Genomic DNA, 16,164 nt, shown 5'->3' on the forward strand with positions numbered 1-16,164 from the left:
TTGTAGTGGAGTAGTGGGAGTCTAAATCGAAAGGTTGGAGGTGTTAAATAAGCTTGAGCTCGGGATGGGTTACATGTTCCCTCCATTTCATGATCATAACCGATCTCACGAAATAGAATGCGAATGAAAATGAAACTGAGCATATTTGACACGACAAAAAAAAAGACGGTCTTGATACTGGGAGAGCCCCAATACAATACTTCAAAAAACTACTACTGTTGTCGGATTTCAAGCCTGGCTTTAATGTTTCTAGACCCAAGGAGATAACAACAAGTACATGAATGCAGAAAAGTAAACATTGCTATGCCTTGACCCATTCTGAGAACAACTCATTTCAGTAGCAAAAGCCAAGCATGACAGAGACTCAAAAAGAGGAAACGAATCAATCAGGCCTTTATAGCGTCAGCTCTGGGTTTCCATAGCCCTAGCCTGTACTTCTGGCTGTATTTCAGTATCAGTTTCCTCTGCAAAAAAAAAAACACAATTCAGATTTGTCAACAAAAAATATCATGGACGAGTAAAAAAAATAGAGACACTTCTAGTTATTATTGATGGTGTGTTGTTCACCAAAACCTATCAACATTTACATGAAAGGATAGATGTCTTAGTGAGTGACAGGAAGCGTGAACAAGCCTACACTTCAAGTTTTTGTTTGGGTGATAACAATAAGACTCCCTACTAGCACTATACATACATCTCCATCAATCGCTTTGTACCTGAATAGTTGAAGAACTCAACTTTTTTTCTTCTTCTTTTCTCCTATGCTTGTATAGTTACTTCACTAGATTACATAATGGAACAAATACAAAGTACCAGGCTGTTTCAATCCTAACATATTAGTAGTATCCTCTTGGTTCCTCGGACCCTTTCTGTGTAAACTATGAAAGCAGAACAGAAGGTTTGATAGTACTTACATGTTTGCAAGGGACGCCACACTTCTTGAGCCTGAGGGTACGAGTCACAAGCAGTTTCGAAAGATCACCAATCTCTGTCTCAAGTTTAGCTATATGAGTCTCAACTCCTCCCCCAATCCCACTCAAGAACTCAGGAATCCCAACTTTCACTGTAAATATCAAATCAAAATCAAGACTTTGGCTCAACCCATTATACAATTCACATGAACACACTTAATTTTTTTCACTTTGATTAAAAAAAATAAAAAATCATTCCTTTTTCAACTTTACAACTTTCACTATAAAGAAAATTAAAAAAAGGGTTACCGGCATAAGGAGCAGGTTTGGAGTAGAATCTGGAGAGGCATGGAGTCGAAGAAGGTTGAGTTGTCCTTAGAAGAGATCTCGCGCTCTGTATCATTTGCATCCACGCCATTATCGGAGGCTTTAGGCGTTGACAAATCTCCTATTCTCTTCCTCCGTCGTATCGGCGTGACTTGGGGTTTTTTGACGAACTCATTTCGTTTCACCGCAAACAACAAGTGAAGAGGCTTTTCCGAAAAGCTCGCGATTGTTTGTTCAAGCCCATCGGCTAAGCCCATTAGCCGAATCAAATGTTATCATGTTGACTACTTTTGTTAATTGTTTTTCATTAGTCAATAGCTTTTGTTGAATATATATGTTCGCTTCACTATATGTCTATATGGGAGATTAAATTCAGAAATGTGGATTTAGTTTTACACACTGCTCCCATTTGTTTATGTTTTTTTAATAAATTAAAATTTTATTTAACCTATGATTCAACTATATCAAGATTCTGACCCCCTAAAAGACTTTTTGATACTTTATATAATAGTACTAGTAGTTAAACAAAAATCGAAAAAACTATTTTTGGTCATTTTCAATTCTCCCACCAATATTATTTGATTCTTCATTCTTGAAACCATATTAATATATTTATTTTCTGGAGAAATAAGGGAAATAATTTATCATTATTAATCATAAAAATAATAGGGATAAGTAATAACCCATAATTAGTAGAGAAATCAGATAATATTCAAGTTCTTTAGGAAATTTAATTTTATATCTTCAAAGATATATATGTTTTGTCTCTCACACAGACAAACACATCAAATAAGGCAACTAACTTCATTACATTGACTGCGTGTTTGGCTTTACGTGTTTCACTTTCTACCTCCTCTGTCACGGAAGACAAAAAAATATACGAACATGAAGATTTAAGATCTTCTCCGACGACTTTTTCCTGAGTAAATTTAACCCTGAAGAAGAGCTACTCTTGAAATTGTAAAGTCGACGTCTTTTTAACTCATTTTCTGAAAGATAATTTTTTAAATTTCATTAAAAGTTCTTTAAATGGTCAAACTCTGTTTTGTTTATAATATAAGATTTTGTTTCACATGCATGAATATTTTTGTCTTCTTCATTACAGAGTTTTTGAGATTTGATCTAATGCTGGAAACAGATTCAGACAAACCCTGAATGTCTGAATCCTTCAAAACGACGGTGGATCCGCTTCTGAAAGACTTGGATGGGAAGAAAGAGAGTTTCCGGCGGAACGTGGTGTCTATGGCTGCTGAGATAAAGCAAGTGAGAGGCCGTTTGGTTTCTCAGGAGCAATCTTTTGTTAAAGAACGCCTTTTTAGAAAAGTAAGTAAGTCCCTTTTAAAGTGTTTTGATTCATTGTTTGGGTTGTGGGGTCAATTTGTAGGAGAAATGATTTGTTTTTATTTTTAATGGTTTTCTCCAGGACGCAGAGACAAAAGGTAAGAACATGGAAGTGGAGATCTGTAAATTGCAGAAGAAGTTGGAAGATAGAAACTATCAGCTTGAAGCTTCAACTTCTGCTGCTGAAAAGGTTTCATTTTTACATACTATTTTACTTTATAATAACTTATGGCTTCAGAATTTGATATTGTATCTGAAAAGTTTTGGGCTTTGAGAAGTGTTTGTTTTTTACTTCAACTTCTGCTGCTGAAAGGTTCCATTTTTACTGACATTTTTACTCTATAATGTTATATAACTGAAGACTCCAAAAGTTGATATTGTAGCTGAAAAGTTTGGGGCTTTAAGAAGTGTTTTTGTTATATGGTAATGAAAAAAAGTATATATGGTTACAAAATTTCTGAACTAATCATTTTACTTTGGTATCTATTGGAACAATGGTACTTTAGATCTTCTAGTAAAAGTAGATGAAGCTGAATGTGTTCAATCAATGTCAACTGTAGCTTGACCTATTCAAAAATACATGATTTTAGAATCTTAACTGGGTCAAGGGAAGAGAACAAGCTGATCTTTAGATGATAAGATCTAGCTTGGCTTTGTAAAGTTACATTAAAAGTTCAAAAAGTATGTGATCTGCAAATGGACAATGATACTGATGTTTAGTTTCAATTACTGATCAAAAGGGTTCACTTTATACAACTCCAATACCGTTACTTTCTTGAGCACTCAAATGCATTTTAATTTTAGAACGGTTATTGATTGGTTTGCATAGCGCCTTATTGAATGTTTCTTGAACATAAGAAAGTGTTTATAACGAGTTTTAATTTTGTTCTTTTTGAGCAAACAGTTTCTTGAAGAAGTGGACGACCTGAGATCACAGCTAGCATTAACAAAGGAAACTGCAGAAACAAGCGCTGCTTCTGCTCAATCCACACAGCTTGAATGCTCAATGATATCACAACAGCTTGACGACAAAACACGTTCTCTAAGAGAACACCAAGACCGTGTAACTCAACTTGCCAACCAGCTTGATAATCTCCAGAGAGATCTAAGGACAAGAGAGTGTTCTCAGAAACAGCTGAGAGATGAAGTTATTAGGATAGAGCGTGAGATAACCGAAGCTGTTGCAAAGTCAGGGAAAGACACAGAGTGTGAGCTAAGGAAACTTGTGGAAGAGGTTTCCCTAAAGAACTTTGAGAGAATGAATAGGCTACTAGGTGTAAAAGACGAAGCGATTGCAAAACTAAAAGATGAGATAAGTTTAATGTCAGCTCACTGGAAACTAAAGACTAAGGGACTTGAATCTCAGGTGCAGCATCCATATCTCTGGCTTTATTCTTTGTGTTCTGTTAAAAGTTTCAATATTTGACTTACAAGTGACCATTTCAGTTGGAGAAGCAAAGAAGAACAGATCAAGAGTTGAAGAAGAAGGTGGTGAAACTGGAGTTTTGTTTGAAAGAAGCTCGTAGCCAGACAAGAAAGCTGCAAAGGGTATGTGTTAGCTTTACTCTTTGAGTTATGTGTGAATTGTAATGATTGGTGAAAAGTAAATGCAGATGGGGGAGAAGAGAGACAAGGCTATCAAAGAGCTAAGAGATCAGATTACTGGAAAACAATGGGATGAATCGGTTCCTGGAGAGAAACCAAACTTTTGGGATACCTCAGGTTTCAAGATTGTGGTGTCAATGTCTATGTTGTTATTAGTGGTTGTCTCCAAAAGATGAGTTCTTGTGTGTTAATTTGATCTTGCACTCATTTTTTTGTTGTTGTGTATGTAGTAGTTGCAGTGCAGATAGTAGTAGTAGCAGTAGATAATGGTGCATGTACCATTTTATATTTCGTTACCGAGTAGGCAAGGTGTTTAATATTTCTTCCAAGACAAAAACAAACGAGTACTAATGAAAAATCATTTAGAAGCCTTTTCTGTGTGTTTTGACTAATCGATGATAATTTGTTTCTTTACAGAAGAATAACTCTATTATACAAATTGGTTATACTACAATTGTATTCTATTTTAAAATAAATAATAGAGTGATGAACAAAAATAAATAAATCAATTACTCTATTTATAGAGTAAAACTATTTTTTATTCAAGAAAAATAGAGTACTATTAGAATATCATTAACCCTATAACCCCTTTATGGGTTTTTTTTTTAAATTATTTTTTTTGTTTGATTAAAAAAAATTAGTTAAAAGACGAATCAATCGCGGGTCACCATGTGTCGGTGGAGCCGCGAACAGTACAAAAATCCCATAAGGATCGATCTTTATTTTGTTGTTTCTGTCACCGGTTTTATAATTTTCGGTGGAGTCCGTCACTAGTTTTGGTTAAGAAACCCGTTTAAATCCTGGGATAATCATGGTCTTAGAACTTTGATCAAAAAAAAATCATGGCCTTAGAACATTTTTACTCTATATTTTGAGGTTAAAAATACTCTTAGTTAGAAGAAATGTTGGGGAAAATGGGAAGTTAGATGAGATGATTAATGCAATGGGTCAGAGACACTGTGTTGTTGAATTGTTGTTATGAATGAAAACTGTTTGAAGTCGTGAGTTATAAGGTTGAATTGAAATTTCAAATGTACTGTGACTGGGGACTTGTTTTGAAGTCTAATAAGATGTTGAGATTCTAGAGGATGTGTGTTTCATGAGTTTTTTCCATGCATGTGCGAAGAAAGTTATGACCGACTTTTAAGCAATTTTACTCGCTTTGTTTTTTCTCCATTCGTTTACCTTTTTTTTTTTACTAAACCACGGAGAATTAACAGCTTTACTTTTAGGTAAATTACTTTTTTGATTGATATGTTTTCTGAGCTAAAATAATAGTACATCTACATAAGAAATTCATAATCTAATAACAGATTACACTAACCAAATTATCAGAATCCAGTTGTTTACTGTAAGAAGAAAAACAAAACAAAACAAAAAACCTTGATTCATAATAAATTCAGATCATCTTCTCCGTATTTAAACGATCGTCCATGGAAGAATCAATAAATAGAAGAATTGTCCAAATTTGGTTAAAAATTCCTCTAAAATTGAATGGTGTAGGGATACAATTCAATAATTGAGGAGTTACTGAGGGTAGCTTACATATTAGATAGGGGATCCTCTCACCTTATAAAAATGGTCGTTGATTTTTATTTCATTTTTGCCTCTCCGACACGTTTGACCCAATGGCCCATTTTGGTCTGCTTGGTCCATTCTTTGTATCCCATATGTAATGTGCGTAGGTTGACTCATAATGAAAGACAAATAATACCCTCATTCATAACATTAAGATGGCTTTGATTCATTTTAATATTCACACAATTCAAAAGTTCAAAATGGGTTCTAATCAATGAGTATTTTTTTCCCATCATGCTTATCCCTCTCTCCTTTGTCGTGTGTTTTGGGAGAAAGAACAAGTTTGAATGGTCAAAAACTCAATAAAAGAGGAAACCCCCTAAAACCAATGTAACTTTTGAAAATTTTCTTACTTTACAAAAAGAAACTCTAATCAAATGTTGTTTATTTACTGTTAACCAATACTAGTATAAAAATGTCTCCAGACGCATTATAAGCAATGATTCACCTCACAAGGAATAATACTACACAACATAAAATAAAAATTTCATAAACAAAAGTTAAAAAGACAGAGAGAGAAGAGAGAGATTCATCATCAAACACACAATCTCTTCCCTAATCGTACGGATCTCTTCTTCTTCCTTCATACCTTCCTCGATCTGGGATTCACGTTTTTTTTCATCGGTACGTTTTTAAAAGATTATTCTTTTCTGCTCAAGTTTCTCATCTCCAATTCTTTAGCTCCAGATCTGCTTCCATAAAAGTTCAGATTTTTTCATAAAACATTTTTAGGGTTAAAGGTCTTCTGAAACATCAAAATCTTTCCTTTTTGGGTAATTAGTGTTTTCTAAAAGCTTTACACTCTCAAAACCTTCCTCCTTTGATAATTAAAGTCTGTCTGTTGTTATCATATTGCTGCAGGCTCGAGAGTCTGATAATACAAAGAAAGAAAACTTGTTTTGTTGTACCCTGAAAATGGCATCCGTTGCTATACCTCCAGTTCATGGAGCTAGAGACTCTACTACTAGTCTCGATAAACTGCCTGAAGAAATGAACGACATGAAACTTCGTGATGATAAAGTAAGCTTCTCATTACCTTGTTACATACTAATACTACTATATAGTTTTTTATTTTTTTAAATGTTCATGAAAGTCTAATGATTTGGGTTTTTGATTTGCTAGGAAATGGAACCGATAGTGGTAGATGGCAACGGTACAGAGACTGGCCACATTATAGTCACTACTATTGGTGGTAGAAACGGCCAACCTAAACAGGTTAGCTTTTTGCTTTCTTTGTTTTTAAAAAAAATTGCAAAATATAATCATTAGTATATATTGCAAAATCTCTTCTTTACCATGTGTTAAGTTACTCTAAATGTGAATGCAGACGATCAGCTACATGGCAGAACGTGTTGTTGGGCAAGGATCATTCGGCGTTGTGTTCCAAGTAAGTTTTTTATGTTCCTTTACTTTTCCATTATGATAGTAGTTTTAACAACCAATGGACTGTTGAGTTAGCTTCCCTCTCTTTTTTTTTTTTAACAGGCCAAGTGTCTTGAGACGGGAGAAACTGTTGCGATAAAGAAAGTTTTACAAGACCGGAGGTACAAGAACCGTGAGCTTCAGACCATGAGGCTCTTTGACCATCCCAACGTTGTTTCTCTCAAACACTGCTTCTTCTCAACTACTGAGAAAGATGAGCTTTACCTCAACCTGGTGCTTGAATACGTCCCGGAGACAGTTCATCGTGTTATCAAACATTACAACAAACTCAACCAGCGGATGCCTCTCATATACGTCAAACTCTACACCTATCAGGTACTACTCCCTCCCCTTCGCAAATAGCGTCACTGTAACATTTTTCACACGGATTAAAAAAATAATTAAAATGTATTTTTAAGTTCTTATTAATTACACCAATTCAACCGATAGTATTTGAAATAATTAAAATTATTTATAAAATTAATATCAACATCAAAGTTGCATTAAAGTTCTAAAATGACATTTTTTGTGAAACAAGAAAAAGATGTTAAAATTATTTTTTTTTAGAAAAACAATGGAGTATTACTTCTCATTTTTTGTTGGATTACTTATCATTTTTTCTTCTATATTTTTGCAGATTTTTAGGGCCTTGTCTTACATTCACCGTTGTATTGGTGTGTGTCACCGTGACATCAAACCACAAAACTTGTTGGTGAATCCACACACACATCAAGTGAAGCTATGTGATTTTGGAAGTGCTAAAGTATTGGTGCGTTTGATAAAAATCTCTTACTTAGTTACACGTTTAATTTGAATGTTTTTAGCAATCATTGCAACTTCCTGAAAACACAGGTGAAAGGAGAACCAAACATCTCATACATTTGCTCAAGGTATTACAGAGCACCTGAACTTATTTTTGGAGCAACGGAGTATACAACAGCCATTGATGTCTGGTCTGCAGGATGTGTTCTTGCTGAGCTCTTGCTTGGACAGGTAAAAGCTAATTCAAACATTTTTTTGTTCTACTCAAACTGGAGTTTTGTAACATTGACTTATATATTGACATCTGCTCATGTGGCAGCCATTGTTCCCTGGTGAGAGTGGTGTTGATCAACTTGTGGAGATTATCAAGGTAATAAGCTTTTTTTTGTACTTGTTCACTCCAGTGACAAGTTCTTGATATCAATAGTTTTGATGTAATGTAGGTTTTGGGAACGCCTACTAGGGAAGAAATCAAGTGCATGAACCCTAACTACACTGAGTTCAAATTCCCTCAGATCAAAGCTCATCCATGGCACAAGGTATCTATACATCAAGATCAACAACATGTTGTTCATTGTCTTCTTCAAGACCAGTTTTTGACATATGTTTTTATCATATATATTATTAACAGATTTTCCACAAACGCATGCCACCAGAAGCTGTTGATTTGGTCTCAAGGCTTCTTCAATACTCTCCCAATCTAAGATCTGCCGCTGTAAGTGTGTTACAAGTCTGACATTCTTCTATGAATCTTTTCATTTCTGAACTCTTTTTTTTTTTTGTTTGGTCATAGCTGGACACATTGGTCCACCCATTCTTTGATGAGCTAAGAGATCCAAATGCGCGTCTGCCTAATGGACGTTTCCTTCCACCACTCTTCAACTTCAAGCCTCACGGTAAGGCATATCATTCTAGTTTTTTGGCCTACAAAATCCATCTTTGGCACACTAACTAAAATCTTCTTTTGTCATTGTTGTGAGACAGAGCTGAAAGGTGTGGCGGTGGAGATTGTAGCTAAGTTAGTACCTGAACATGCAAGGAAGCAGTGTCCTTGGCTCGGTTTGTGATAAGAAAACTGAATGTAGCACAAACACAAACACTTATGCATCTATCTCTGATATGTACCCTTTGTTTGTTGTATTAGTAGAGAAAAAAAAAGAGTTATATTGACTGTGGGTGGTTTATAGTGTAATAGCCATCATCAAGAGTTTTGGTACTTTTGCTTTTGTGAATCTTTCTTCCTCCCCACATTTGCTCACTGAAGCAAATTGCTTAAAGAAAACCCAAACCGAATTAAACCGGAAAAACATTGCTTCAAGAAGAACAAACCAATGGTGCGCGTGTGAGTCACTTAAAAAGACCAAACCTTTTAGTTTTGATCGAAAGGAAACATAAAAAAAAAAAGAAGAAGTGATGCCGTCGGGGAAGTACTACTGCGATTACTGCGAGAAGGAGTTTCAGGACACGCAAGTCGCTAGAAAACGACATCTTCAGAGCAACCCTCATCTTCGAGCTAAAGCACTTTGGTACAGCTCTATTACCTCAGGTACTCTCTCTCTGTTGTCTCTCTGATTGGCTTCTGTTTCTTATGTGGATGAGTTTTAACATCTTTCTTTGTTCTTCTCTAAAGATGTTAATAATCAACAAGTCTCCAGCTTTGTGCCGAGGGGTCTCTGCAATCGATTCGTTTCATCGGTATGGTGTTCAGTCGATTTATAGTTTTCGTCGTAGCAATGTAAAGTCTTCTTCTTTCGATGATTTTGTACTTGAATTAGCCCAACAAGTTCACACTTTTTTCTCCTTTGTTTGTGGGTTTTGTACTAATATGGTTTTGGCTTTTATGTAATGTCATCTTTGTGTTCCTGTCCTTTTGTGCTAAACCCATTTGACTGTTGTGTGAATTTTTGCAGAACTTTTGTCCATTTGGAGACTCTTGCAGATACTTGCACCCTAACAACATTACAGGTTTAGCTCAGTCTTTTAAAACCAGCGTGTCCATTATATGCAATTATAGATTCTGTTTTGTGCTGCTGCTCAGAAACATCATCACGTTTTGAATCCATTATCAAATGCAGGATTCACCAATAATAATAACAATACGCAACCTCCTACTGGCTTGCCTAACCAACACATCCAAGGAAGTAGTTTAAACCGTATGCTTTTCTTTCTTTCTTTCTTTAAGCATGATTATGACTAGTTTAGTTGTTCCTAAACTTATAGAAATCCTGATATTGTAATGTTTAAATTGTTCAAAATACACAGGTGATTGTTTTAGTAGGAGAGCAGGAGGAGCAGGTTGGTTCGATCTGCCACCGTCGCTGAGACCGCCTCCGGAGCAAGGCTATCCTCAACCTCCCTCCATTGACTGGGGATAGAACTCTCTTTCTTTCTCTGCATAGTCATATGCTAAGATGTAACTTTTGATCTTTATACACATTTAACATTTTACCCCATTTCTGATAGAAAAAAGGTTGTTGAATTTCATTTGCTCATTACCAAAATTTTGAAAAACAAATCCAAATATTAGATATGATTTGATAAATATCCCTAGAAAAGCTAATGATGAATTCCACACGACCTATAATGATTATTAGTACATCATCTTTAAAAAAAAAAAAAATTGAAAACATTCATTCATTGGAGTAAAAAGCTTTAGTCTAGCCAAAGAGTCTTTAAGATTTAACAAACAAAAAAAGTTGCAAGGCTGTGTTGTGGTCCTGAGATGTTAAGATTTTTTCCAGACCACGTTCAGCTTTAAATGTGTAAAAGGAAGAACCACAAAATAGAATTACATTTAGTACAATATTCTTTATAATGATGTAAACCTTAATCTTCGTCGCTGTCGTTGCCAAAAACCGATGCAATTGCTAATTTAGGCTTCTTGACGCTGCTCTTGGGTTGGCTCTACAAAGATGAAACATATAATCAGTTTCAGTGATATGGTGTAGACCTAACCAGTCCACTAGGTAATATATGGTACCTTTGATGTACTGCCGCTTTTTGAAGAAAAGCCAAACTTCAATGACTTCCGCTGATCTTGGACAACAAGTGGTGCAAGAGCGGGCTTAGCCGGTAATGGAACTGGGACATTCTCTGGGTCTTCTTGCATGTTCTGTTGCATCTGCTGTTGTTTACGAGCATCAGCCCTAACAAGTACAAAAACAATACTCTTGGTTAAGTCCACAGATCTTTCAAAACATGTAAGAGGAAGAGATACTACAAAACGTTTACGCACATTTTAGTCAGCTCCCTCTCCTGACGCAGCTGCTCTCGCTTCTTCCTATCATCGCGGCTGCTCGCACCATGCATTTCTTTCATCTCTTTGAATCTCTGCATAATAAACCCAACACTTGATGTCTCAGAGCTTTCGAAAAGCTATAAAAACAAGAATAAAGGTTTAAGTATCTTTCTACCTTCTTATGGTTGTGATCATATGAGTCCAAGTGACCTTCAAACTCCATCACCGTTCTATACTGCTTGCTGCAAAGCTCACAATAGAAGGTCTTGCGTATTTCTTTGACATCGCCCTCAATCTTCAGCTCACGTTCTGCTTGGACCTGGATTTGTCATAACGGACACGAAGCGGGCAGTAGAAGAAACCCACCAACCAGGTAATAAAAAACTGCCTTGTGCTCTTTTGGTTTTGAGAGCGCATACCTCCCGTTTCTTAGCGATCTCCTCAGTCTCCTCGATCTCAATATCAAGCTTCCTCCTTTGGATGTTCTCCTCCGCAGTGAAGTAATCATCCTCTTCTTGCTTCCCTAAACCGAGCCTTCGGTCCCTGATACCGGACTTTATAGGCTCCGTTATCCCTGAGTGAAACACAAACGATACAACGTTGAAACACTCTTAAGCAAACAGCTGTGAATGTGAGCTACACTACACTACACTACACTACACAGACCTTGCTCTTGCTTTCCTAAACCCTTCCCTTTCCAACCCATCTTCTGAAGAAGACGAAACCCAACGTTGGTTGATGATATCATCGTGTCTAGTGACGCTTGCTCCACATCCTCCAAGTCAACGTTCTCAGTCACCCTGTGTGTTATAGGCAATCTAAACTCTCCTGCAAGCTCCTCAATAAAAGACTCTTGATTCATCTACACAAGTCCAAGTCCAAGTCCAAGCCACTCAAAATCAATAACCAACCAAACACACATAAAACTTCAGTAAGACAAAAAAAAAACAGTAAATTGACCTGTTCCTTCTCGTTAATCCGTTTCTCTCTATCACTAGCTTCCGTCTTACTTTCACGCCGCCTAATATCCATTACGGCTTCTGAAGAAACGAAACAGAGCACATGGTAAATTAGGGTTTCTACGTCATTTGCAATCAATCGAATCGATGACAGGTAGATTCGATTGAATCACAGAGTCTAAGACTAATCTAGGTCAAGATTCTCTAGGGTGTCGAAAATTAGGGTTTTCGCAATCTAATGTGCTTTGAGATCGGGACAAGCATTGGAGAAGAGATGCAGATTACTTTTGGACGCGAAGCTACAAGCACGGAGGCAAAAGGCACCTATTTGATATAAGAGGATGATCGAAGAAGCTTACCTGAGCTGAGAGTTCGAGAGAGAGAGAGAAAGGACGCGGCGCAGAGCGAAGAAGAAGAAGAAGAGACAATGGACGATGAAGAGCTTTGTTTCTCTCTCTCTCTCTCGCTTGCTATTTTCTTAACAGGCCTTGAACTTATGACTGGGCCCAATAACAAACCACACTGATAAATGAGCATAATAATAAGTTGAAATTATCATAATTGCATTAAGATTTTTTTTGAAATAATAATCTATACTATACTAAAATATTAAAAGGAGATATCCTCATCATTTAGGCCCTCCACGTCGGATGAAATATTTAGCCAATAGGGTTGTGAGTTTCTTCCACGTCAGACACGGTTTGGGCTGTCTTTTTTTGATCCATAAATTGTACGGAATTGGGCTTCTTTTGTTAATCCGTAATTTTTTTCATTATTGGACTGGTCTGTTAACGAGCTTCGTGTTATGTTATTAGTTTTGAGAAACCTGAGTCTTAGAATGGACTTTGGTTAAAGAAAATCATTTATATGGCCCAGTAGATCTCTTCTGTTTCGAAACGTTCTCTTCAATGGAGTTAACTAATCCAAACACAAAGTGACTGTTTGTGTTTGGATGAATCAGTTTCTCTTACTCTACCTCCACGTCTCCATCTTTACTCTGTTAATCAATAATGGATCACGTTCATAACACCTCCTGCATTCCACTTTATATATACTCTATCTAAACAGATGAACCCTTTTTCTCTGATTAAGGATGGGCGGCTTTCAGGAACATATTGGCTGAGATCCTTGAAGCATCAGGGCTTATGGTGCCGAATCAGGTTGGGATACTCTCTACTGGTGTTAACTAATAAGCTCTCTGTTTCTCTCGGGTCTTATTCTCACTTCCTCTTGAAAACAGAAGCCTTCTGATGCAGAGGAACATCTGGTTGGACTTTCAGATGATGTGGGCGTTGGATTTATACCTGACCATGGTAACCAACCCTCCTCTTCTACTGTTGATCGAGCAACTGACTCGACAGGCCAGGATGAAACCGGTGTTTCTAAGGTAATCAGATCTGACCAGAAACGGTTCTTCTTTGATCTTGGGAATAATAACAGGGGCCATTTCCTGAGGATATCTGAGGTAAATCGTAGAAACAGTTCTTCTTTGATGTTACTTAAACTCCCTTGAGAGCATAAGCAACTCTCAATACATGAAAATATATAGGTGGAAGGTGCTGACAGGTCCTCAATGAGCTTGAATTGGTGAGCAAGACGTTGCAAGTGGAGCAAAAGCTATTCTACTTAGATCTCAAGGAGAATCCTCGCGGGAAGTACCTGAAGATATCGGAGAAGACGTCGGGTTCGAGGTCAACCATCATCGTTCCTTCCTCCGGCATCTCCTGGTTCCTCGATCTCTTCAATTACTACGTCCGACGAGCACGAGAGCAAAGAGTTGCAGCTTGATTCCAAGGTTCCTTATTAACTCTGTCTCTGTCATCTCTCTTTCACTCTCTTATTCTACTGGCGTTGACTTTTTTTAGTTCTTTGTGATTTAGGTGTTTTACTTTGACATCGGTGAGATCTGATACCACTATCTGTCATCGGCAAACACCTCGAAATATCCGTCCGTGACTACCGCTCTTCGAACCAACCCTATGGTTTCAGCGGCTTTAACATCATGGCGACGCAAATCAGCAAGAAGAGGAAGGTGAGTTTCATTGTGTCCTTTTCTGTCCTCATTGATCTCCTTCGCGGAATCGTAGTTTGAATTGTATCTGTGTTGAGTTTCTGTAGTTTGTAGCCGACGGTGTGTTCTTTGCTAAGTTGAGTGGGGTGGTCTTGCCGTTGGCAAGTATAGTTTTTAATGCTTACTGCGAAATATTATTCATCAACTGATACTTGATTTTGCTCACATCCCAAAAGAGAGAGTGTGCTTAGTTTAGTTATCAAGCCATTTCCTTCATAGGAACAGTGGCAGTTTCTCTAAAGTTGTTGTGTAGTTTTCATTTCTCTTGCTGATTTTGGAATGATATTGTATTGTATAGGGCTTGCTATGGTGTCTTGAGATTCGTCATGGAGAGTAGAGCTAAGGTGAGGTGTGTACACATCCCTTTTCTCTATTTTTTTTTAATTTCTTCTCCATTTATTAAAGCAAACCTTCAGTTTAAGTAGTCAACAACCTTGGGATTCCTCTATCTAAGGTTTCGTGTTGAGTTTGCTGTGGATGACGGCAAAGATACCGGCTATGTTTGTTGTCTTTGATAAGGAGATGACAAAGCTTACCAACAAAGAATTTGTTGTCCTTGCGCTTAAAGAGGTATTCTCATTTACCCACAAAACATTTACAGTTTGTTTGGCATTTTCGCATGCACTACCAATGCCTCTGAAACTACTGCCCTACTACAGCTACCAAACGGTGGAGAGGATGAGCTACTTCCCTTGAAGAGCTTACTGGCAAGGAGTGTGTTTCAGATCCGTGTGACACTTTATAACTTCACACCCAACCACCGTACCTTCAGTGTCTCGACCATCACTGAAGATCTCATCATTGACGACCAGGCCGACGTTTGTAATCTTGCTGGTGAATCTTTAGTTTTCCCAGCTTTTATTTATACATCACTTTCAGAGGCTGCTGAGAACATTCTTCCAAGCAGTGAAGGTGCCAGAGGATTAACTGCATCATCTTCGGACGTGGCGGTTGTGGGAAAGAAGGTATGAATGGAATGTAGCGCAGCAAATCAACATATTAGCCCGCAAGTATTGAAAACACCCGCAAGCGCCACCGTAATGATAGGAATTTATTATTCATATCATCCCGTCAACCTCTGTTTCAGTGAGTAGTTTTTTAAATTGCTATCATCTTTGTTTCTCATTTAAAACTTTTTTTTTTGCCCCTGCAAGGTTTATCTCTTATGTAGTTTTCTTTGTCTTTTGAATTATTAATGAAGCGTTATTAACGGGTTTTCATAATTCAACATATTCTTAATTCATTTAATTCGAACATGTTCACTAACAAACACAAAACTTAACCATTACTATATTTTCAAGCGAGCTTTATTTTAACAAGATAGTGAAAAATGGTATGTATGCATCCTCATAAGATCACATTTACAGGAAAAAAAACCTTGAAGAGAACGTTTGTAGAGTGCATTCTTTAAGATCACATTTACAGAAAAAATAATTGTTTCCTCTCACAACCCAACTCGAAAAATAAAATATAAACATTCATGAAAATCACAATTAATAATTATTGAATGATAACTAATATTTTTGAAAAATATTGAACATAAACAACAAAATATAACCTAATAAATTTGCTAGAATTACCCCCCAAAATAATTGAATGGCATAAATTACATATGTAAAGCTATTGTATCTATTAAAATATCCACAATTTAGTCAGCTTCTTTTTCAATGAGTAAATAGATACAACATTGTAAATCAAAACCTATAGATTATTGACATCTTTAAAAATATACAAAGTACATTAGCAGATACAGGAAAACGAATGGGAATACATGTTATAACCATTTTAAAACTTAGAAATATACACATTTAAAACATGCCGCCAACGAATTACAATTATTAGAAGGATATAACGTCAAAAATGTGACAAAAAGTTTTAAGCAAATAACATCAATCCCCTATACTATATTTGCAAAGTAATTTTGCTACATATTAATTATACAATCCATTT

The 16,164-nt window shown here is 36.6% G+C and overlaps 5 protein-coding genes and 1 long non-coding RNA gene across 12 annotated transcripts; 4 read left to right on the forward strand and 2 right to left on the reverse strand.

The window, feature by feature from the left end:
• Positions 1-146: 146 nt before the first annotated feature.
• On the reverse strand, positions 147-1,444 carry LOC103837144. Its single transcript, XM_009113472.3, has 3 exons — positions 1,221-1,444; positions 915-1,063; positions 147-464 (listed from the first exon to the last, which is right to left on the reverse strand). The coding sequence occupies exons 1-3, from the start codon at positions 1,327-1,329 to the stop codon at positions 387-389; spliced, it is 336 nt and encodes a 111-aa protein (XP_009111720.1). The 5' UTR covers positions 1,330-1,444; the 3' UTR covers positions 147-386.
• Positions 1,445-1,690: 246 nt separating this feature from the next.
• LOC103837143 (nuclear envelope-associated protein 2) lies at positions 1,691-6,642 on the forward strand. Its single transcript, XM_009113471.3, has 8 exons — positions 1,691-2,198; positions 2,344-2,561; positions 2,662-2,769; positions 3,484-3,945; positions 4,026-4,127; positions 4,193-6,386; positions 6,495-6,535; positions 6,624-6,642. The coding sequence occupies exons 2-6, from the start codon at positions 2,394-2,396 to the stop codon at positions 4,358-4,360; spliced, it is 1,008 nt and encodes a 335-aa protein (XP_009111719.1). The 5' UTR covers positions 1,691-2,198; positions 2,344-2,393; the 3' UTR covers positions 4,361-6,386; positions 6,495-6,535; positions 6,624-6,642.
• On the forward strand, positions 6,153-9,164 carry LOC103837141 (shaggy-related protein kinase alpha). The gene is made up of 12 exons (XM_009113468.3): positions 6,153-6,386; positions 6,624-6,782; positions 6,885-6,977; positions 7,090-7,149; positions 7,248-7,520; positions 7,822-7,953; positions 8,037-8,177; positions 8,266-8,316; positions 8,390-8,485; positions 8,578-8,661; positions 8,740-8,842; positions 8,931-9,164. Exons 2-12 carry the CDS (start codon positions 6,678-6,680, stop codon positions 9,011-9,013), a joined length of 1,221 nt encoding a protein of 406 aa, XP_009111716.1. The 5' UTR covers positions 6,153-6,386; positions 6,624-6,677; the 3' UTR covers positions 9,014-9,164.
• A 93-nt stretch (positions 9,165-9,257) lies between these two features.
• Positions 9,258-10,436, forward strand: LOC103837142 (zinc finger CCCH domain-containing protein 3). Of its 3 annotated transcripts, none has more exons than XM_033279220.1 (5): positions 9,258-9,492; positions 9,577-9,681; positions 9,857-9,912; positions 10,014-10,099; positions 10,209-10,436. In XM_033279220.1, exons 2-5 carry the CDS (start codon positions 9,577-9,579, stop codon positions 10,319-10,321), a joined length of 360 nt encoding a protein of 119 aa, XP_033135111.1. In that variant the 5' UTR covers positions 9,258-9,492; the 3' UTR covers positions 10,322-10,436. The 3 variants fall into 3 exon arrangements, with proteins under 3 accessions (XP_033135111.1, XP_033135110.1, XP_009111717.1); XM_033279219.1 differs by having other exon boundaries at positions 9,577-9,641; XM_009113469.3 differs by having other exon boundaries at positions 9,577-9,641; positions 9,857-9,911; positions 10,022-10,099.
• A 120-nt stretch (positions 10,437-10,556) lies between these two features.
• Positions 10,557-12,661, reverse strand: LOC103837140 (G patch domain-containing protein 8). Of its 2 annotated transcripts, none has more exons than XM_009113467.3 (8): positions 12,503-12,661; positions 12,145-12,224; positions 11,851-12,046; positions 11,604-11,758; positions 11,360-11,503; positions 11,182-11,276; positions 10,927-11,092; positions 10,557-10,850 (listed from the first exon to the last, which is right to left on the reverse strand). In XM_009113467.3, exons 2-8 carry the CDS (start codon positions 12,214-12,216, stop codon positions 10,773-10,775), a joined length of 906 nt encoding a protein of 301 aa, XP_009111715.1. In that variant the 5' UTR covers positions 12,217-12,224; positions 12,503-12,661; the 3' UTR covers positions 10,557-10,772. The 2 variants fall into 2 exon arrangements, with proteins under 2 accessions (XP_009111715.1, XP_033135106.1); XM_033279215.1 differs by having other exon boundaries at positions 12,145-12,221; positions 12,503-12,590.
• An 82-nt stretch (positions 12,662-12,743) lies between these two features.
• On the forward strand, positions 12,744-16,067 carry LOC103837138. Of its 4 annotated transcripts, none has more exons than XR_001955961.2 (7): positions 12,744-13,303; positions 13,384-13,608; positions 13,693-14,175; positions 14,262-14,319; positions 14,513-14,563; positions 14,669-14,784; positions 14,874-16,067. It is a non-coding gene; the product is annotated as an uncharacterized LOC103837138 (long non-coding RNA). The 4 variants fall into 4 exon arrangements; XR_001955960.2 differs by lacking the exon at positions 14,262-14,319 and having other exon boundaries at positions 12,751-13,303; positions 13,693-13,938; positions 14,024-14,175; XR_004451049.1 differs by lacking the exon at positions 14,262-14,319 and having other exon boundaries at positions 12,746-13,303; positions 14,513-14,558.
• Positions 16,068-16,164: the final 97 nt, after the last annotated feature.

The sequence above is a fragment of the Brassica rapa genome, chromosome A09 (genome assembly GCF_000309985.2).
Source record: "Brassica rapa cultivar Chiifu-401-42 chromosome A09, CAAS_Brap_v3.01, whole genome shotgun sequence".
NCBI lineage: Eukaryota > Viridiplantae > Streptophyta > Magnoliopsida > Brassicales > Brassicaceae > Brassica > Brassica rapa.

Coding starts and splice junctions, on each gene's coding strand:
- LOC103837144 (XM_009113472.3), bottom strand. CDS start 1,329: ATGGCGTGGATGCAAATGATACAGAGCGCGAGATCTCTTCTAAGGACA. Junction 1,064..1,220: donor CAAACCTGCTCCTTATGCCG/GTAACCCTTTTT, acceptor TGATATTTACAG/TGAAAGTTGGGATTCCTGAG. Junction 465..914: donor GTGGCGTCCCTTGCAAACAT/GTAAGTACTATC, acceptor TTTTTTTTGCAG/AGGAAACTGATACTGAAATA.
- LOC103837140 (XM_009113467.3), bottom strand. CDS start 12,216: ATGGATATTAGGCGGCGTGAAAGTAAGACGGAAGCTAGTGATAGAGAG. Junction 12,047..12,144: donor GGATTAACGAGAAGGAACAG/GTCAATTTACTG, acceptor GGACTTGTGTAG/ATGAATCAAGAGTCTTTTAT. Junction 11,277..11,359: donor ATGATCACAACCATAAGAAG/GTAGAAAGATAC, acceptor TTTATTATGCAG/AGATTCAAAGAGATGAAAGA.
- LOC103837143 (XM_009113471.3), top strand. CDS start 2,394: ATGTCTGAATCCTTCAAAACGACGGTGGATCCGCTTCTGAAAGACTTG. Junction 2,562..2,661: donor AAGAACGCCTTTTTAGAAAA/GTAAGTAAGTCC, acceptor GGTTTTCTCCAG/GACGCAGAGACAAAAGGTAA. Junction 4,128..4,192: donor AGACAAGAAAGCTGCAAAGG/GTATGTGTTAGC, acceptor AAGTAAATGCAG/ATGGGGGAGAAGAGAGACAA.
- LOC103837142 (XM_033279219.1), top strand. CDS start 9,360: ATGCCGTCGGGGAAGTACTACTGCGATTACTGCGAGAAGGAGTTTCAG. Junction 9,642..9,856: donor GCAATCGATTCGTTTCATCG/GTATGGTGTTCA, acceptor GAATTTTTGCAG/AACTTTTGTCCATTTGGAGA. Junction 9,913..10,013: donor CACCCTAACAACATTACAGG/TTTAGCTCAGTC, acceptor GAATCCATTATC/AAATGCAGGATTCACCAATA.
- LOC103837141 (XM_009113468.3), top strand. CDS start 6,678: ATGGCATCCGTTGCTATACCTCCAGTTCATGGAGCTAGAGACTCTACT. Junction 6,978..7,089: donor GAAACGGCCAACCTAAACAG/GTTAGCTTTTTG, acceptor ATGTGAATGCAG/ACGATCAGCTACATGGCAGA. Junction 8,843..8,930: donor CTTCAACTTCAAGCCTCACG/GTAAGGCATATC, acceptor GTTGTGAGACAG/AGCTGAAAGGTGTGGCGGTG.